General features: G+C 43.4%; 1 protein-coding gene across 4 annotated transcripts in view; it reads left to right on the top strand.

Annotated features, from left to right (window-relative positions):
• ehf (ETS homologous factor) overlaps nucleotides 1-21,577 on the top strand; it is a 55,236-nt gene that overhangs the window by 23,755 nt on the left and 9,904 nt on the right. For 3 of the 4 annotated variants that reach the window (XM_033039262.1, XM_033039260.1, XM_033039261.1), the window contains exons 4-6: nucleotides 6,222-6,275; nucleotides 8,957-9,025; nucleotides 9,666-9,722. In XM_033039262.1, coding sequence (XP_032895153.1) covers nucleotides 6,222-6,275; nucleotides 8,957-9,025; nucleotides 9,666-9,722 — 180 coding nt within the window. The remainder of the gene's footprint in view (nucleotides 1-6,221; nucleotides 6,276-8,956; nucleotides 9,026-9,665; nucleotides 9,723-21,577) is intronic. The other variant, XM_033039263.1, reaches the window with a different exon arrangement.

Raw genomic sequence — 21,577 nt, 5'->3', positions numbered from 1 at the left:
AACACAGCCACTCAGCTTCACAACCTGTACCTTACCACCAACTATATCTGAGATGATATACGTTTAAAGAGAGGCAACACTATAGCAGATTGCCATAAAGTGGATCAGCTCAGGTAGGCAACTTGGGCGGCATGGAAACGATGGGCCGAATGGTCTGTTTCTAAACCGTATAACTCTATGGTTCTATGGCCTAACAATGTCCTCATCATGTCATGCCTTGTTAATTGAATGCTATTGACCTGGGATTAGGCTGGTGATTCTAGCCTTTATTGTACTGTTTATCTGTACATTTTGTATCCCCCAAACCTATCCCGCAAACACTTTGCCCCACAAGCTGCCTTACTCTTGTGCAGTAATTAGTGTTGTGGCAGGAATGAAAAGGTTCAGAACTTGATTGGGTGGCCTTTGGCACCTCCACTAAGAATATTTCTAGCCCTCTTGGCAAGTAACATTATACATTAGGTCTGGAGCCAGGAAGCTTTCACCATACAGCTTCAGGAGCCCCAACAACACAACCCACGTAACAAAATCTACTAAATTACGGAAACAGATATTGAGCAGATAATGCATCATGCATCCTAATATTCTTACGTAAGCTGCTTAAAAAGACTGGTGGTTATGTTTCTAAACATCATTCTCACGGCCCCAGCACCCATTCCCCAACTTGCCACAGTCCTGACAATTACAATGTTTTGTCTCCAAATAGGTCCACGTTCCCAGAATATGCTGGGTATATGTTTGAGGATGGGTGACGTTTTGGGTCAGGACACTTTTTCATGAAGAAGAGTCCTGACCTGAAACCTCATCCATCATAATTCTCCAGAGAAGCTTCATGATCTGCTGAGTTACTCCAGCCATCTGTGGGGAATGCAGTGGAAAGTTCCCTTGTAGAACTAGTGTTAAAAATGCCTCATAGGTGACTAATGGGCACACCACAACAACTCTCACCATCAGTTAAGATGAGAGATCATGGCAGTGGAACATAAAATCCAGTCAGTCTAATTCAATTGCACTCAATCTCTCCAGGAGATTTCATTTGATCTATGTGAGATAACATTAGTAATCAGATATTTTATTAGGGCGAATTGAACACCCTCAGATGAAGCACAATGTTAGAGCACCCTAACCTCATCCCGTGGCTATTATCGAAAAACAGATCATAGCAGCTGCACGTAGACACAATCCCCCCCAAAAAACCCTGTGCTTTTAAAAAGGGGCGTTACCTGGAATAGAGCAAATTTGGGCACATTCTGGAGTATTCTACTGTCCTGGAAATTCGTCTCCATTCTTGGTGGTTATTCTGTTCACCTTATCATTTTTCTTCCTGGCATAAAAGTTGCCGAATTGACCTATAGTCGTGCAACAGGCAACATTCTCCTTCAGTATGATTTCCATTGTTCCTTATGACTTGCAATTGGCAGAGTGTTTGTTGCATTGAGAGATGGCTACAGATTACACGTACTGGGCATGACATGCTGACAGCAGCGAGAACTTGCAGCATATCAATGCAAAACTTTGCACCGAAACCAATTAAGTTAATGAAAGGGCGGCAGAGCGGCACATTGGTAGAGTTGCTGCCAATTACAGCGCCAGAGACCCAGGTTCGATCCTGCTGACCGTATGGAATTTGTCTGTTCTACCTGGGACTGTATGGGTTTTCTCTGGGTGCTCCAGTTCCCTAATACACTCCAAAGATGTAGGTTAATTGGCTTTGGTAAAATTGTAAATTGTCCCCAGTGTGTGTAGGTTAGTGTTAAGGGCCTGTCCCACTTGCATGCGATTGCATGCGTTTGGCGCGACCAAACGGAAGCGGAGTTCACGCGAAGTTCGCGCTAAGTACGCGGTAAATACACGCTAAGTATGCGCTAAGTTCGCGGTAAATACACGCTAAGTATGCGCTAAGTTCGCGAGTGACGTCATTTGCGTCATACTCACCAATCAGCTGGGCAGGAGGCGGGCCGACTGAATTTGGGCGTCGCAAGGCATCGGCGGTGACGTCATCACGCAACGCCACGCCGGGCGGTGACGTCATCGCGCAACGCCATGCGCTAGGCTAACGCCGTCAAGTCGCTGCGTACGCCGTCAAGACGCAGTGCAAGACCGCATTGCGCCTACGTGCCGACAGGCCATTGGCGCGCAAAGATTTCGGACACTGCCAGTTTTTCGGAGCCCCGCGCGATGTCGGGACCAGCTCCGCACAACTCCGCGCTTCTAAGTGGGACTGGCCCCGCGCGGCCATACGGTGCCCGTACGCCTCAAGCGACCACGTTTGGTCGCGCCAAACACATGCAATCGCATGTAAGTGGGACAGGCCCTTTAGTGTACGAGGTAATCATTGGTCAGCACGGACTCGGTGGGCCAAAGGGCCTGTTTTCGTGCTGTTTCCCTAAAGTCCAAAGTCTAAAGTCAAATTAAGGTTAACACCAAAATTACCAAGTTTTGACCAATGCCAATTTCCAGTCTATATCAGTAAATTTGTTGAATTTGTCCTCTATCAAAGAATTGCAAATCAACCAAGAGTTGTTCTCTTGCAGAAGCATTTTTTAGTTGGGCATCTCCCGGTGAGTTAAACAGAGCACAGACCAGGCCACTGAGACACCAGACATCATGGAATTAATTCTGGTGGTGGCTCGACTTATTTTACATTGGAGCCTTAAGGTCTACTCTCAATATATTTATGTTATGCAGTTATGTTAAAGAGTGGGATGGCCACTTAGCAGGTGTTCACCAGAGATAAGGACACGAGTGGACAAGAGTAAGTCCATTATGTCTACTCATCCTACATTGAATAACCCATCCCCGACTCTACCACAATTTCCACCCGACAATATCATGGAGGCAATATATGTGGTTGCTTCTCGCCCCTCCCCTCCCCATTCAAACATTTCACAGGCTAAAAGCAAAATAAACTTTTAAGTGTTTTGCAACATTAGCAATATCTGCTGCACCCCTCAGCACACAGAGATTGAAGGTCTCACAAAGGGTCTTTGATCTGAAACGTTAGCTGTTTCTCTTCCCACAGATTTAGTGCTGAATGTTTCCAGCTTTTTCTGGTTTTATGTCAGATATCTAGCAGCTACAGGTTTTATTTTTGATTTTCACCAAGAAAGAACTAGTCTTGTAGTCACCAGGCTACATCGCCGTTAACCTGCTCACAGCAAACTCCCAGAAACAGTAGTAATTATTTTTCATATGTCCATATGACATAGAAGGAGGACATTTGGGCCATTGAAGCTATACTAGCCCTATTGTCCCATCATCCCATAACCCCACTATAATCCTGTACCTCATCTTGTTGCATATGCCCATTGCTCTGATTCTCCAATAAAAAACAAACTGTTGGAGGAACTCTGTGGGTCAGGCAGCATCTGTGGAGGCAAATGGGAAGACCACTTTTCGGGTCGGGTCCCTTCTTCAGACTGATGGAGTTAAGGGGCAATAAATGATAGAAAGATGGGAAGGGGTGGGGCAGAAACTGGAAAAGGATGGGTGGATATAGGCAAGGATGGGTAGATGGGACAGAGAGTCAGGTAGGGGGGGAGAAGGCTGGAGATAATAACCGAGGCTGGAGGTGACGTGGAGAAGAAAAAAGAATGCAAACGGTGGAATCTGATAAGAAATGGAGGGAGGGAAGTAAAATGTGGAACCGGGCGAGTTATGGTGGGCGGATGGGAATGGAGAGGGAGAAGAGTTGGAAGGAATGTAAAAAGGGAGACGCGGAGTAAGGAGGGATGTGTGATGAACAAATAGAGGAGTTGGAGGAGGGTCTAGGAAATGGATGACAGGGGCCGGGAGAGTGGAAAGAAAGATGTATGGGGGTGGAGAGCTGGGTAGATGAGAAGGAGAAGGAGAAGGAGAAGAGGTTTTACCTGAAATTAGAAAATTAAAGGTTCATGTCCTTGGGTTGTAAGCAAACCAAGCGAATATGAGATGCTGATCTTCCTGTTTGCATGTGTTCCCACTCTGACGGGGGAGAAAGCCGAGTAGAGAGAAGACGGTGAGGGAGTGAGAAGGGGGATTGGAGTGGCTGCCACTGGGAGCTCCAGCAGGTCGGGGTGGACAGAGCACGAGTGTTTGGCAAAACAATCACCTAGTCGGTGCTTGGTCTCACTGATGCAGAGGAGACCACTTAACAGCACTGAATGCAAGAGATGAAGTTGGGGGAGGTGCATGTGGATCAGTCCCATCTGGATGGGCTGCCTGGGTCCCTGAATAGAGGTGATGGATGTTGCATTTCCTGCTGTTGCAGGAGAGAGTCTGGGGAAGGGAAGAAGGATGTGCAGAGATGAGCAAACCAAAGAATCACAGAGGTGGTGATCTCGGTTGAAAGCAGATGGGGAAGGGAAGATGTGGTGGGTTCACTGGTGGCGATCACGATGAAGCTGGTGGAAATTTCAGAGAATGATATTGTATGTGGAGGCTGGTGGGTGGAATAGGTTTCACAGTCACATCTGGCTAAATGCACAGACACGTTGAAGTTTGGCTGGTTCCATGGTGGGAGGAGAGGATGACAGGATGGAATGGAATCTGTAACATGGAAGCTACAAGCAGCACTGGCTGGTCCATCTGTCTTCATTTAGCTCCATGGCCAGAACATGAATGTGGGCCTGAGAGAGCCTATGAGCAGACTCTCAGCCATTCTCTATCAGGAGGGATGTGAATGAACTCAGCTCCTAGCCAGAATGAAGTGCCGGGGTAATTCAATTCTTATGACAATCCAAAAAACTGCAGATGCTGGCAATAGTAAATAAAACAGAAAATAATGGTAAGGCTCGGCAGGTCAGTCAGCATGAGCGGAAAGAGAAACAGTCAACGGTCCATGAAAGGAAGAGATGCAAGTTAGTTTTATGAAGGAGGGAAGATGGGGGAGAGATGGTTTTAACAAAGAGAATGTTAGGGTGATAGGCTGAGCCAAAATGACAAAAAAAAAAGCTCGAGAAACTTAGCAAGTGCGGCCGCCCTGGGTGGAGGGAGATGGACAGATGATGTTTCAGATGGAGACGGTACATCAGGGCTCCACAGATGCTGCTTGACCTACTGACTTCCTCCAGCAGTTTGTGTTTTGCTCCAGATCCCAGGCTTTGCAGTCTCTCACGTCTCATTATGATTCTTGGTCTGTGTAATGAGCTGTTAATGTTAAAGTGGTGAGACCTGCCCTACAGACTTGCACAAACAAGAGAGGAAAATCTGAATCTTATTCTTAAGCAAATTCCAAGCAATAAACAAACACAGCTTGCAAGGTGAAAGTAAATATGATTACTTCGAATGTGGGGACTGGACCTGGGGTTGCTTGCCAGTGAAACTAACCTAGGCTGCAGTTGAATTTGGATTCATACCAATAATGCTCACTTCATTTTGCAATCACTTGGTTCATAGGTTCATAAGTTATAGGAGTAGAATTTGGCCATTCTGTTCATCAGGTCTACTCCGCCATTCAATCATGGCTGATCTACAATATACTTTCCTCTCAACCCCATTCTCCTGCCTTCTCCCCATAATCCCTGACACCCCTACTAATCAAGAATTTGTCAATCTCTGACTTTAAATTATCCATTGGCCTCCACAGCCTTTTGTGCCAATTAATTCCACAGATTCACCACCCTCTGACTAAAGAAATTCCTCCTCATCGCCTTTCTAAAGGTAAGTCCTTTTATTCTGAGGCTATGGCCTCTAGTCCTAGACTCTCCCAGGTGGAAAAATCCTCTCCACGTCCACTCTATCCAGGCCTTTCACTATTCTGTAAAATTTCAATGAAGTCCCCCTCATCCTTCTAAACTCCAGCGATTACAGGTCCAGTACCTGGTTTCGGAGAAATGTGTATAGGAAGGAACTGCGGATGCTGGTTTACACCGAAGATAGACACAAAATGCTGGAGAAACTCAGCGGGACGTAGCATTTCTGGATAGAAGGAATGGGTGACGTTTCGGGTTGGCAAGTTCTGCTATTTCTGAAGAAGGGTCTCGACCCGAAACGTCACCCATTCCTTCTATCCAAAGATGCTGCCTGTCCCGCTGACTGTTACTCCAGCATTATGTGTCTGTCTCAGGAGAAATGTGTGCCTGTGTTGGATCTTTGCAGAAATCAATTGAACTCATCAAAGATTTTAATCACAACACAGGCTAAATCATCTTTAGAGCAGATATCAAGAACACTTGGAGATTACAGTATTTGTCATGAACCTCCATTGAATAATTAACTTAATTTTGTGCCTTTACATTCAGGTTCTTTTGTCACTGACATGGTATTCCCAGTGAATGACACCGTTAAATCGTTTGGTAAGTACCTGTCCATTCATTCAATTGATTCAGCGTTATGGAGTCTTATTACATTTATTAAATTAGAAAAAATTAACATTCTTATTAAAATACAAAGAATATATCAATCAAAACACAGGTGTCACCTGATTCCCCACTCAACTACAAATCTACACAGCACAATGTTGCCACTGCATAGAACAAACCTCTCAATCCCCACACAACCAACATCCCAAGGGCAATGTTCCTAATGCCCGCACCCTGCACCTTCCCAACCCACAGACTGTCTCCTCTCACTTGCACAATGCACACCCCTCCACACCCACAGTTCCCTCTCCACTCACATACTGCCCCCTTCCCACACACACTGCTCCTTCACCAGCCACATACGGACCCTTCCCCACACACCCACACGGCTTGATCCCCACCCACACATTGCCCCTGTTCCCCCAAACACTGCATTCTTCACACCCACACACATTCACCTCACCCACCATGATATTCCATTGACAATAGCATTCTGCCCAATCCTTTACCTGCACGAAGTAGCTGCAGATGCTGGTTTACACCGAAAATAGACACAAGCTGCTGGAGTAACTCAGCGGGACAGGCAGCATCTCTGGAGAAAAGGAATGGGTGAAATCACGGGTCGAACGAATGATTGAAGAAGGGTCTCGACCTGAAACGTCACCCATTCCTTCTCCCCTGAGATGCTGCCTGCCCCGTTGTGTTACTCCAGCATTTTGTGTCTATCTTCGGTGTCTCCTTTACCTTTGCTGGGATCAATCTTCTGCCCCACCTGCCCAGCTTTTTATTGCATAATGTTCATATCTGCGTTGTTTGTGGGTGAATATTCGTAGCAATAGATTCCTTCACTCCGATCATCCGCTCTTCCGTTGAGCAAAGGTTACAAAGGCTTGAAACCAGGTATCTTCAAATTCATGAACAGCTTCTTCACCGCTGTTCTCAAATAACTGAATGCTTCTCTTATAAGCTGGGGTGAGGTCTCCGATCTCCAAACCTACCTCATTGCGGCCCTTGCACTTTTTTAAACCTGCACTTTCTCTGTAGCAGCAACGCTATAACACTGAAACATTATATTCTGCACTCTGGTATTTTTCTCTGTTTGCACTACTTGTTGTACTTATGTAATGGCTTGAGTGCCATCATGTGTAGCATGATGTGACTGGATAGCACACAAACAAAGTCTTTCACTCTATCTCGGTACACATGACAATAATAAACCAATACTTATGACAAGAATAAAACTAACACTTAACAGATACCATGATTGATCTCTGCCATATCTGAAAGAAATGGACTCCCATGTGTTCGTTACCCATCATGGATCTTACATACTCGGTCAGAGGTTGTGCATGGAGCTAAGGGCAACAAGGGCTTGTTGATCAGGAGCCTCAGCTCTTTCTAATCACTACCTAGGAATGGATTTGGAGAATTCATGCCTTCCTTTGAAGAATGCATGGAACAGACTCATGTTTGGCTTTCTCTGAATTTTAACTTTTTTTAAAATTAACTAGCACTCACCAATCTCCCAATCCACCTCCTTGCAGCTCTTGCACTTTTTATTAGCACTTTCTCTGTAACCTTAACAATATATTCTACACTGTTTCCTTACTCTTTTTGCACTACCTGGTCAAGAGTCAAGAGTGTCAAGAGTGTCTCATTTCACTGCTACCATCAGAAAGGAGGTGCAAGAGCCTGAAAACCATCACTACAGGGTTAAAGACAAAAGCTTCTTCCGATCAGGCTCTTGAACACTACAGTACACTAACCTCAACAACAATGATCTTCTTTGGACTGTGTCTTTCATTGCACTTGTTTTGCACTTGTGTGGTTACCTCATTTTACTATTTTAGTATTCTATTATTTATGTACCAGCAACAATACAATGAAATTCTTACTTGCTGCAGTTTAACAGGCCTGTAAACACAAAAACACACAGAGATATATGTAAAAATAACATAATACATTTATAATCAGTTACAACATATTTCTGTGCTCCATTTTTCTTACATGTCCCATAAGTGTGCTGGTTGATAGCGACATTTTCAACCGTAAATTATGCCTGGTGCCGGTAAGTTGGCAGACAGAATCAAATGATAGTTGACGGGCACGTGGGACAGAATAAGTTGCAAGGCTAGAGGGAAACAAGTGGAGGGGGGAACAAGACTGCTGGGATTGCTCTGATGGGAAGCAGCATGGATCTGATGGGCTGAATGCCGTCCTTCCAAATTGCAATGATTAGTTGCACTTTGTCTCATTAGTTAAATTATCATGCTCATGATGACCAGTATTACATGGCCTTGCCACACCTTATGCAATTACAGAAGTCTATAAGCAGATGAAATAAAGGAGAAATACACTGCCCCTACATCAATGTCTTTTTATGTCTGTTTCGAATTTCCTAACAGTCAACATGATTTAGAAGGAAGATGGATACTTAACAGTCACAATGGCCAGCATAGACCACAGTCCATAGAACAGTATAGCACAGGAACACGCTCTTCAGCTCGTAATATCTGTGCGTAACATGATGCAAAGTTGAAACGAATCTCCTCTGTTTGCACATGATCCATTCCCTCCCATATCCCTTAATTCCTTATTATGTTAAATTTTATTGCTGGCTTTTCATGCTGGAAGCCTAAGCCCTGGCCTGAGGTTTAGTATTCTTATTGTTCTAGATGCTGTTGACGAGGGAGATGTGGGAAGACAAGAGATTACATTGACGTCTGTCCCCCAAGACACTCAAGGTAATACCAGGTCAGGAAGTTGACATGAGTATCAAATCTAAGGAGGTGAGATTCGGTAGGTTGTTGCTTAGATATGAATTAGTTGAATTATGGATATATACTGTATCCATTTACACTATCAGATATGTATACCTGACATTGTTGTCTGCCATGATGTTGGTGAGAATAACCTAAAGGGTGGTGGATGGATGGGCGGGGAAATGGAGATGGGACAGGTCTGTCATTGCAGGGGGCAATGAAGACCACATGGTTCCTGACATAAGACCCTTCATGGTTGGAGGGTGTGGGACATTGATCCCAAAATTATGGCATCATGATGGGGGGAGGAAAGAAGAGATGAAGAGTCCTGAGGCTTTCTTCCTGCTCTGACAAATGTCCACCGAACATGGCTCCATCAGCTGCTCCACGGTTGACAACAGGCATTGTGGGAAGCATTATGATGTCATCAAGGAGCGACATCCAATGACGTCAAGCCCAGGCATCCGGCAATGGAGGCATTGTCAGTGGAGATGGATGTCACTGGGTGGGAACGGCCTTTGGCTGATTATTTGACTCCATGTTTGCAGTGATTGGGCTTGAGTTAGTGGATTAACCAACTGAAATAAATAAAACTGTTCCCATAATAATCATGTCCTTGCAGATTGTCAAGATAAAGATCACCAGATTCAGTCCCAGAGAGGAAATGGGAAGAAGCACAGTAAGTAAATGTCTAAACTTGATCCATTATTAGGCTTCAAGCATCTTTGATGAATAAGTTTATCAAATACCCAGAGAAAAGGTGAATCCTGGCTGCGTGGAGCTCAGGGGCAATTATCAGTGTAGATTCTTAGATTGGATTCAACATTCATAGAGGTTTGAGTATAGGAGCAGGGAGGTTCTACTGCAGTTGTACAGGGTCTTGGTGAGACCACACCTGGAGTATTGCGTACAGTTTTGGTCTCCTAATCTGAGGAAATACATTCTTGCCATAGAGGGAGTACAGAGAAGGTTCACCAGACTGATTCCTGGGATGTCAGGTCTTTCATATGAAGAAAGACTGGATAGACTCGGTTTGTACTCGCTAGAATTTAGAAGATTGAGGGGGGATCTTATAGAAACTTACAAAATTCTTAAGGGGTTGGACAGGCTAGATGCAGGAAGATTGTTCCCGATGTTGGGGAAGTCCAGAACATCTAAGGTCACAGTTTAAGGATAAGGGGGAAATCTTTTAGGACCGAGATGAGGAAAACATTTTTCACACAGAGAGTGGTGAATCTCTGGAATTCTCTGCCACAGAAGGTAGTTGAGGCCAGCTCATTGGCTATATTTAAGAGGGAGTTAGATGTGGCCCTTGTGGCTAAAGGGATCAGGGGGTATGGTGAGAAGGCAGGTACAGGATACTGAGTTGGATGATCAGCCATGATCATATTAAATGGCGGTGCAGGCTCGAAGGACAGAATGGCCTACTCCTGCACCTATTTTCTATGTTTCTATGTATCTTCCAGAGGCTTGACTGGGCAGATAGTGCTTTGGTGATGGTGGGGGCAGTGAACAACTAACTGAGGCTGTGAGTTAGTGACACCATAGCCAGATTCATAATGTCCATAAACTCGAGCCCTTAGTTATTATTGACCTGCATTTATTCTAAATTGTTTTAAAAGCATTCCATGGCCTTGTCCCTCTCTGCCTCTGTAAGATTCTCCATAGCACAACCCTGCAAGATTTCTGCATCTTCCAAATCTGACCACTTGACCATCACCCATTTCAATATTTCACTGTTGACAACCATGCTTTCAGCTCAGGAACCTCCTGAATCCTTCATACATCGTACAATACTCTCTTCTTTAAAAAGTTCATTGATATCAGGTCATCTTGGCTTCTTGCTATGTAGATCTTGTTATGTAGCCAGATTCAAATTTTGTTTGCCAATATCTGTGACACACCTTGTTTTCGTTGAAGGCTCTTTATAAATGCACATTATTATTGTGGTTGATGTTCATCCGGGAAGCTCCCTTTTCTTTAAGCTGCACTGAATAAACATAAGCTTTTATTTATTTACCCTTTCAATCCTGTTGCACAATTCTGACCTGAAACATCAACATCCACATTTTGTGTCTATAAATGTTGCATGACCCACTGAGTTATAGAGTCATAGTGTCATTGAGTCTTACACACAGAAACAGGCCTTTTAGACAAACTCATCCATGCTGACCAAGATGCGCCATCTAAGTCAGTCCCATTTCCCCATATTTGGCCCATTATTATGTCTCTAATCCTGTCTAAGTGTCTTTTAAATGTTTTTATGGTACCTGCCTCAACTACCTTCCCTGGCAGCTCGTTCCGTACACCCACCACCTTCTGAGTGAAAAACGTTGCCTCTTAGGTTCTTATTAAGTTCATATTAGGTTCATATTAAGTTGATAGACGGTCTTCCAATGTTCTGTTTCTTGTTCCAGATTCCAGCATCTGTAGTCCCTTTTGCCTTCACTGTGATGTGGCCTGGTTTGGAGGACTTTAGTTATGGGGAGAGATTGGATAGGCTGGGTTTTCTCTAGCATGAAGGAGGCTGAGGGGTGATCAGATAGTGATATAACATTTTAAGAGGCATAGATGGGCTTGATAGTCTGAATCATTTTTTACCCCATGCGGGGATTCAAAAATAACAAGCAAAAGTTTAAGGAGAAAGGAAATAGTTTTTAAAGGGATTTGAGGGGAAGGTTTGTTTACATAAAGTTAATACTATCTGCAAAGGGAGATAATGGAAACAGATACAATCTCTGCATTTAGAAAATATTTAGACAGAGACTTGAATAGGCAAAACATAGAAGAATATATTCCTTACATGAGCAAATGGGGTTAGTGTAGCTGGGCAACAAAGTTGGTAATGGTGTGGTGGGCAAAGGGCCCATTTCCATGCTGTCCAAATCTAAGTGTGTGATTCTATACTGTGATCCAGCAGTCTGCTCTACCCAATACAATGGTTCACAAGTTTGTATGTTCTAGGAGCAGAATTAGGCCATTATGCCCATCAATTCTACTCCACCATTCAATCATGGCTGATCTATCATTCCCTCTCAACCCCATTCTCCTGCCCTCTCCCATAACCACTTCTAATGAGTAGATCACCCAGTAATATGTCACAAAAAAAGCTGTTTTTATCACGTTCAAATGCAATATATGGATTTTTCCAAACATTCCTGGGAAATTGGGTGATATTCCAGATTTCTTGCTTTATCTATTTTCAAACATTTAAGGCCTTTTGACAACTTCAGCAGTATAATTTCACTGGTTTTATCGGCCTATTATGATGTATTAGGAATCTAAGAAAGAAAGAGTGAAGGGCCTGTCCCACGAGCATGCGACCTGCATGAGGCAAGCGTGACCAAACCAGAAGCGGGGGCCGAGCGGAGGTTGAGTGATCCCCGTACAGGGCCGGTCCCACCAGCATGCGACTGCATGCGGCGAGCGCGACCAAACCAGAAGCGGGGGCCGCGCGGAGGTCGAGTGAGTGACGTGAAGTTCGAGCGAAGTCCGCGGGAAGTTTGCGCGTGATGTACGGCGTCAAGACATGCGTACGGCATCGAGACGCCGCGTATGCCCGTCGAGGCGGTGCGTACGACGTCGAGGCGGCTGCGGGCTGGCAGGCTGTTGCCGCACAGAATTTTTGGATACGGTAAGTTTTTCGGAGCCCCGCGCGATGGCGGGACCAGCTCCGCACAACTCCATACGGCTCCGGCGATCGAAGTGGGACCGGCCCCGCGAGGCCGTACGGCTCAAGCGACCACGTTAGGTCGCGCTTGCTGCATGGAGTCGCATGCTCGTGGGACAGGCCCTTTACTGTCCCTGTAAGTTTTAGTCAGAATTGAAGTGTTGCGTAAAAGATAATATGTGGCTTTCCCAGGAAGCATCTAATTTCACATCACAGCATGACACAGGTTTTACAGCAGAGGAATAGATCATTTCATACAGGCTGGTGTTTATATTCTACAGGAACTTCTTCGCATTCTACTTCATTGAACGCCATCTGCATATTGTTAAAATCTATTAGCACGATCCTAAAAACCTATAATCCAATTTAAACTGCATCAAACCAGTGGTATCTTGGACAATCAATTGCGGAGAGATGGAGATTGTGATGATCAGTTGCAGCGTTGTTCTGTGCAGTTGCATAATGACTCGGAATTTCAGATTAGCCTTCAGGCAAAAACAGGAACACTGTATTTTTGAGGTTTCTGATTTAATTCAGCGACTGTTTCCTGTTTGGAACATTTCCCATAAATATAATATTCAAGACATCTTGAGCCAAATGTTTCCATTGTAAATGCAGTCATTGGGTTGCTCATTATTTTTTTTTCCCACTCAAATTTACTTATTTCCTTGTAACTCTTTTTACTGGCAGAAGTGTTGCGGAGCCAGATGACACAGATTTAATGAATAGGGTCAAGTGAATTCAGTAACTTCATGGCTTGTTACCAGCAGCATAATCAATGACGAGTCGCACCCTGGCCACTCCCTCTTCTCCCCTCTCCCATCAGGCAAAAAGTATAGAAATGTGAAAATGCACACCACTAGATTCGGGGACAGTTTCTTCCCAGTTGTTATCAGGCAACTGAATCATCCAACCATAACCATAGAGCAGTGCTGAACTACTGTCTACCTCTTTGATGACCCTTGGACTATCCTTGCTCGGACTTTGGTGGATTTACCTTGCACCAAACATTATTCCCTTATTATGGATCAATACACTGTAAATGGATCGATTGTAATCATGAATTATCTTTCTGCTGACTGGTTAGCAGGCAACAAAAGCTTTTCACTGTACCTCGGTACATGTGACAATAAACTAAACTGAACTGGAATGCACAGGGCCTAAAGGGTGGCTAAAACAGATTTAACACAAACCCCTGAAAGAGAGTTAAACATTGACCATCTTTTAAGGGCCTGTCCCAGTTGGGCGTCATTTGCGCGTCACGCAGGTGGTGCGTGAGGATTTTGAGAATCCCAAAATCCTGGGGTGCCACATGCTACCGTGCGTCGTGACGCGTAAATGATGTCGCGTAAATGACGCGCAAATAACGCCCAAGTGGGGCAGGCCCTTTATAGTCGACTGTGAAAGAGCAGCATTGGTAACTCTTTCAAAGAGTTGGCATTGGTGTCTTGGGCTGGACTTTCTGTGCTTATTAAATCATGTTTCAAAAAGCAAAAAATGCCTTAGAGCCACTGACATATTTTAGTTGTGAAGGAGTTCATGTTTCATTTGTAACAACTTTGCATATTACCCAACTTTGTCAGAGCAACGATTTTAAAAGCTTGAGCAATGACAAATCTCCCAATTCTCGCCATAACAAAGCTCTTTCGATGCAAGATGGGCATCCATTGACATTGACCATAAGCATAGGATATAGGAGCAGAATGAGGCCATTTGGCTTATCGAGTATACTCCGCCATTCAATCATGGTTAATCTACCTTTCCCTCTCAACCTCATTCTCCTGCCTTCTCCATGTAACCTTTCATACCCTTACTAATTAAGAACCTATCAATCTCTGCTTTCAAAAATACCCAATATCTTGGCCTCCACAGGCTTCTGTGGCAATGAATACCACAGATTCATCACCCTCTGGCTAAATTAATTCCCCCTCATCTCCATTCTGAAGGTACTTTATTTTATTTTGAGGCTGTGTTCTTTGGTTCTAGACCCTCCCATTGCTGGAAACATCCTTTCCATGCCCACTCTATCTATGCCTTTAATTATCTGGTAGGTTTCAATGCGATCTCCCCTCATCCTTCTAAACTCCAGTGAGTACAAGCCCAGAGCTATCAAATGCTCCTCATATGTTAACCCAATCATTCATGGGATCATTCTCATAAATCTCCTCTGGACCCTTTCCAACACCAGCACTTCCTTCCTCAGATATAGGGCCCAAAACAGCTCACAATAGTCCAAGTGTGCCATATAAAGCCTCAGCATTATATCCTTGCCTTTATATCCTCCTCTCGAATTTGCCTTCCTGTCAACTTAACCTGCAAATTAATCTATTGAGAATCATGCACCAGGACTTCCAAGTCCCTTTGCACATCCAACTTCTGAACCCGCACACCTTTTACCCTTTTAGAAAATAGTCTATGCATGACCGTACACTTTGCTACAGTATTCCATTTGGCCACTCTCCCAACCTGTTCAGGTCCTTCTGTAGACTCTATGCTTCGTCAACACTAAGATCAAAGTGATAGGAGTAGAATTAGGCCATTCGGCCCATTGAGTCTACTCCGCCATTCAATCACGCTGATCTATCTCTCCCTCCTAACCCCATTCTCCTGCCTTCTCCCCATAAACCCTGACACCCATACTAATCAAGAATCTATCTCTGCCTTAAATATATCCACTGACTTTGCCTCCACAGCCTTCTGTGGCAAAGAATTCCACAGTTTCACCACCCTCTGACCACACCTCATGTCTTTCCTAAAAGAACCTCTTTAATTCTGAGGCTATGACCTGCCCCTCCACCTATTTTTGTATCATCCACAAATTTGGCCACATTATCCAGTTCATTAAAATATATCGTGAAAATTAACGGACCCGACACTGACCTGTGTGGAACACCTACCCCTGCGGCAACCAATCATAAAAGGCCCCCTTCATTCCCACTTTCCCTTCTGCCAGTTATCTATCCATGCTCGTAGCCCACCTTGGGCTTCCATCTTGTTTAGCAGCTTTACATATGGCACCTTATCAAAGATTTGAATGAATCAAACCTCTGCCTTCCATATCTTACACCTCACTCACTCACTCATCACACGAGTCTTAATGGTTCCCAGTCCAGCAGCACTGCAGTTGCCTAATTGTTATCCTGAATTTTCACTGTGGCTCTACTCCTTCCCACTCAATGCTGTAACTTCCCCTGGTTCTACACTAGGCATAGAAAAGCATATTTGTTCCTGTTGCCCCAGAAAAGTCATTAACATAGTCATAGTCTTCCGCTCAACTCCTCCATGCCGACCAAGATGCCCTATCTAAACTAATCCTAGTGGCCTTGCCAGGCCCATATCCCTCTGAATCTTTCCTATTCCTATCCATACCTGCCCATATGTCTTTTAAATGCTGTTATAGTACCTGCCTCAAATACACCCTCCATATACCACCACCCTCTGTGTGAAAACATTGGTCCTGGGGTTCATATTAAATCTTTCCCATCTCATCTTAAATCTATGCCCTAAAGTTATTAATTCAAAGGATTCATTCCAAGGAGTAAAGTCTTAGCTTCCTTAATCTCTCCATATGTATCACTCCCTCGAGGCCTGGCAACATCTAGGGACTTATCTAAAATTAAGAAAAGCTTTTTACTTTTTAGAAAGTTGTTATCAAGCAACACCCTGTCACAGTCATATCCAGAATTATCCTCATCAACTAATCACCCGGACCTCCTTCAATAGGATGCCTGGTTATGTCCTGCGTTCTTGCTAGAGATGCTCCACTATTTGCACCTCAGTTCTCAGTTCGTCTCAGTGACGGAAATCGCAATCAAAATATGGAGGGTACCGGGGGACAGGAGGCACACAATTTCTTGGCGGCCGCGCGCGCATGCGCACACTCACACACACACACGCGAGGCTTCAGAGGCTTCTGTGGGCCCTGTGAATGGTAATTACAGCTCAATCCAGCGCTAAATGCAGCTCAACTCTGCCTGGTTCGCTGGGTTAACCTACATCCCTGCCTGGACTTACGGAATACCCGTCCGGAGCCGTGGAGCTAGCGCTGCTTCTCCGCACTGGCTGTAAGCCTGGGCCATAATTACCTTAAGTCCAGGCAGGGCTGTAGGTTAACCTGGCGGGACAGGCAGAGTTGAGCTGGGTTTAGAGCTGCTTCTCTGCGCTGGCTGTGGGCCTGGGGGCACCGACGTCTCTGGCCACCCCCGGGCGTGGGGGGCACTTGGGTGAGGACAGGGAAGGTTCATCTGAGGTTCGGCAGCGATTGCAGCGCCGGAGAGCTGGGATCGATCCTGGCTGCGGATGAGGCACAGCTCTGTGTCCAGGGCTGCTGCTGTGACCCTGTGACCTGGGCACGTCTCCCTCCTCCTATCACCGCGCTCTATCCTCATTCCCACCCCCCTACTTTCGCCTCTGACCAACACCTCCCTCCTCCAATCATCGTACTCAATCATCATGTCCCGCCCCCATTGCCTGCTGACCGACGTCTCTCTTGTCCAACCGGCGCCCTCGATCAGCAGTCCCACCCCCAGTCTCACAGAAAGCGGAGGTTTCACAGTCAGTTTTAAAATCCGGATTACAAAAAATTGTGGGGGGGGGGGGGGGGTGGATCGTCCCCCACTTCTCAAAACAGAGGGGGGACATGTCCCCCCTGCCCCCCCGGGATTTCTGCCACTGGTTCATCTTGAGCTTCTCCAGAGGTCTCGACCATCATTAGTCACTTTGGCCAATTTACATTATTTTCTATGATTTCCAGACAAAATTGTTTGCAGATATAGAGATCTGCCTTTTTGGCACATACATCAGGTGCTCTTAGCACTAGGAACAGGAATATTCATGGTGTTGCCCCCTCCCAACTATCCAGCTCTGGATATGTTAGAATTGATCCCTTGGTTGTGTGTTTGCTTCACTCAATAGGCCTCAATGTTGCTGCATTACATGCATGTGTTCTTTGACTGTAGCTTCACTATCCGTTCCAGTTCCTTACATACTCTTCTATACTCCTCATTGTGAATAGCAGCTCATGAGGCCCATGCTGAGCCATGAGACAATAGCCTGTGAAGATATATCTCTCTGCTGCTACCGATGGTCCATACTGCTTTGTGCTAAACCAGTTTTGAGCTGCAATTTCTGTTTTGAATCTATTGAATTTAGCAAATTGATAGGGCTATATATATAGTTCCAGGAGAGACCACATAACCTGACAGGATGAGTAACCCAGGCAGATACTTTATACACTGCACTTCTACTGACAAGTCACTGACCTTATTTCTGCACTACACATAAGGAAATCATTGTCTGCTTTGAACAGTTGTTTTCGTACCTTACCCCTCCATATCTCCAGACTCCATCTTCCCTGACTCTCTGTCTGAGGAAGGGTCTTAACCTAAAACATCACCCATTCCTTCTCTCCAAAGATGCTGCCTGTCCCACTGAGTTACTGCAGCATTTTTGTCTATCTTCGGTGTAAACCAGCATCTTCAGTTCCTTCCTATACATCTATAGTAAGGGTTCTCCTTATATTGTGCCTATCAATTTTAGCTAAGGTTGGTAAACATCTACTTTGTCCCACTTTACTCCTTAAATCATGTTCTCGTTTAAATTGTTCAGGTAGCTTCCAATGCCTTGCTCCTCATATGATGAATTGCTTTGGTAGGATGTTGACAGGATATGTGCATTTATATTCATGCCATTACATTTACTAATAGAATTGGCCTAAAAATATTTCCTGTTTGATGACTTAAATAGGGCAGGTTATGCGATCTTTCCATCATCACCATTTAACAAGAAGTGAGAAAGCAATAAGTAAAACCAGTTAAACAAGGTCATGCCCAGCTCAAAAATGCTAAATATGAATTTGAAAATCAGGAGAGAAGAAGAATATTGTACTGGGACTCGGTTATAACTTGTTGATATATGGAGCACCTTCATGTGACTTAGATAGTTTTGATACTGGTGCCACAGATATAAATTTAGTGGTGCTAATATTGCTAATTCCACGATGCTGACTCAGAGGTGGGAACAGTGTGTTAAATTGAATTTGCATCATACTTTTCGGCCTAAGGTTTCTTCAAATGATTTTTAAACTAAATACATTCTTTCAAGGTGTAGTCAGCATTGTATTATGGGGAACATGGCACCCTTCTTGAACACAATATCCCACAATGTGTTAACATCCCGAGAAGTCTTTAAACATTTACAGGGGCCAGCCCCTCTCATTGACCGAGCAGTTAAAGTTACATTGTTGATAAGCAACCTTGCCAAATGAGTATATCTCAATGGTTCATTGAGTAGACTCCACTATCCCAGAAAAATGGGTTAAAGAAAATTGATTATTATGTATTAACATACATTTTCACTTTATGGTTCTTATTCTACCACTCCTCACAGATTTGAATTCAAAACACTATATTTTCCCACTGTTCATTCTTTCCTGGATCCCATTACTGGTGCCTTACATAATCGCACCTCGGCAACAGACTGATAAGGACCACCTCTTGCACCACCAGAGACTTGTTTCCTATTTGCGTTTAGTGCTAATGTCGTATTTTTTGCAGTCTTTTTACAAACTCCATTTTACCGTCTTGCAGGATTTTATGTGTAATTTTAGGTATGATTTATATTTTTGTGTGTTAACCGAGTCTGTGTGCCTGTGATGCTGACGCCAACAAGATTTTCATTACACAACCGTACTCATTCATATGACAAGAAACTCAACTCGACGTGACTTGACGTCACTCCTTCCACTCTTTCTATCCCCTATAATCCATTAGCTTTTAAAATCCAAGCTAACTATTGCTATACTTCATTTACAAAAGCCCACTGAAGTGCTTGTGAATTACTCCATACCTGCTCTTAATTCATCCATTTATAATATCGCTCTGACATTCCCCACATAGCAACTGATTTTAGGAGGTTGGTGTCTGGAGTTGGAGATAAATATTCACCTGGTTATGGTGCAGGAGGTTTACAGAGGATAAGAATGAATAGGCACTGAAGGCATGTCTCCGTCGTACAAAGCTACTGGTTAACCACAGCGGGAGGGCTTTATTCAGTGCTTGACATGCACCATAGATTCATCAGATATATACTGGAATGCAAGTATCATATTGACATTGTTATTTTTAATGGCAATTTGATCGACATTTCACAATGTTAGGTGAAAGCTTTTGTTGAATAAAGAGAAACTAGTTCTGCTGGTTGGAAGAAATGAATTTAGGCATTATGCGTACTGTTCAGAAACAGGCCCTTCAGCCCACAGTGACCAGTAATACCGCATCCTTTAACTTCCCCCTCCCTGCCACCAATTTTTTTTAAAATTATTTTTATTAGAAGTACGGTAAATTACAATAATACACAACACATATATCTTAATACATTTTTTGTACCGCTTCATTTTTTTGAGCTTTAAGAAAAAGATAGAAGTAAGGAAAGTAAAGAAAGTGCGCAAGAGTCGTGAAGTGCAAGAGAGTGTTGGGAAAAGAAAGCCCCTTAGAAAAGAAGTTAGAGAAGGAAGTAAAGTAAGAAAGTAGACCCTAGAAAAGAAAGAAAAAGAAAGTAGGAACATTCGCTCTATTATAACATTAAACTCCGCAGAAAGGGGACTACCAACCAAGTCTGTTTTTGTTGTTTTACCTCCCATTGCCAGGTCCTGATACCATTTATTTATTTATTTATTTTTTAAATTACTATTGCACCTCATGCTTGTAATAGGTCCAGAAACGTAGACCACGTCTTTTGGAATTGGTCTGCTTTACCTGCTAAGAGGAATCTCATCTCTTCCAGTTGTAATGTTTCAAACATATTTGATATCCACATTTTTATTGTTGGTGTGGGCGCATTTTTCCAGAATTTAAGTATGAGCTTTTTTCCCATTATTAGCCCGTAATTGAATAAATTCTTCTGATACACGTTTAATTCAGGGTTACCTTCCGATATTCCAAAAATGATCCATTCTGGTTTTGGTACCAGTTTTATTTTGATTAATTTTGAAAAAATATCAAATATTTCATACCAGAATTTTTGGGTTTTTGTACAAAAAACATAAGAATGCGCTATGGTAGCTTCTTGACACAGACATTTATCACAGATTGGTGAAACATTAGGGAAGATTTTATTTAATTTAGTTTTTGAATAATATAGTCTATGTAATGTTTTGAATTGGATAAGCTTGTGTCGTACGTTGATCGAACATTTATGCACCTGTAGTAAATGATTATCCCAGCTCTCTTTTGAAATTTTTATAGCTAATTCTTGTTCCCAGTCTCTTCTAATTCCATCTGTTGTGGGTATTTCTATGTTTAAAATGATATTATATAGGTACGATATTAGATTAGCTGATTCTGCCTTTGTCTTCATTGCTTCATCCAGTAAGTCAGAAGGCATATTATGATAGTCTTTTGTGTATTTTTTCAGATAATCACGAATTTGAAGATATTTAAAATATTGATTATTTTTCAAATTATATTTCAGTTGTAGTTGTTGAAATGATAGTAATTTTCCCAATTCATACAGATCTTCGAGCATTTTGATTCCCATTCTTTCCCATTGTATAAATGATTTGTCTATGATTGATGGTTTAAACGATGGATTATTGACTATTGGTATTAAAAGAGATAGGTTTCTTAATTTTAGATTCTGTTTTATTTGTTTCCATGTTCTAATTGTGCTATGTATAATTGGGTTTTTATTATAATTTTTATTATTCAAATTTATTGGTGAGAGGATAGTCGCTCCTATATTACTCGGGGAGCAGTCCCCTTTTTCCATTACAATCCAGTCCGCCTGCTGGGCAGAATTGTCCAGCAGGTGAATCATATTTTTAATATTTACTGCCCAATTATAATACATAAAATTAGGGAGCACTA

This window comes from Amblyraja radiata, chromosome 20 (assembly GCF_010909765.2).
Source record: "Amblyraja radiata isolate CabotCenter1 chromosome 20, sAmbRad1.1.pri, whole genome shotgun sequence".
Classification (NCBI taxonomy): Eukaryota; Metazoa; Chordata; class Chondrichthyes; order Rajiformes; family Rajidae; genus Amblyraja; species Amblyraja radiata.
This window is presented reverse-complemented; position numbering and strand designations above follow the sequence as displayed.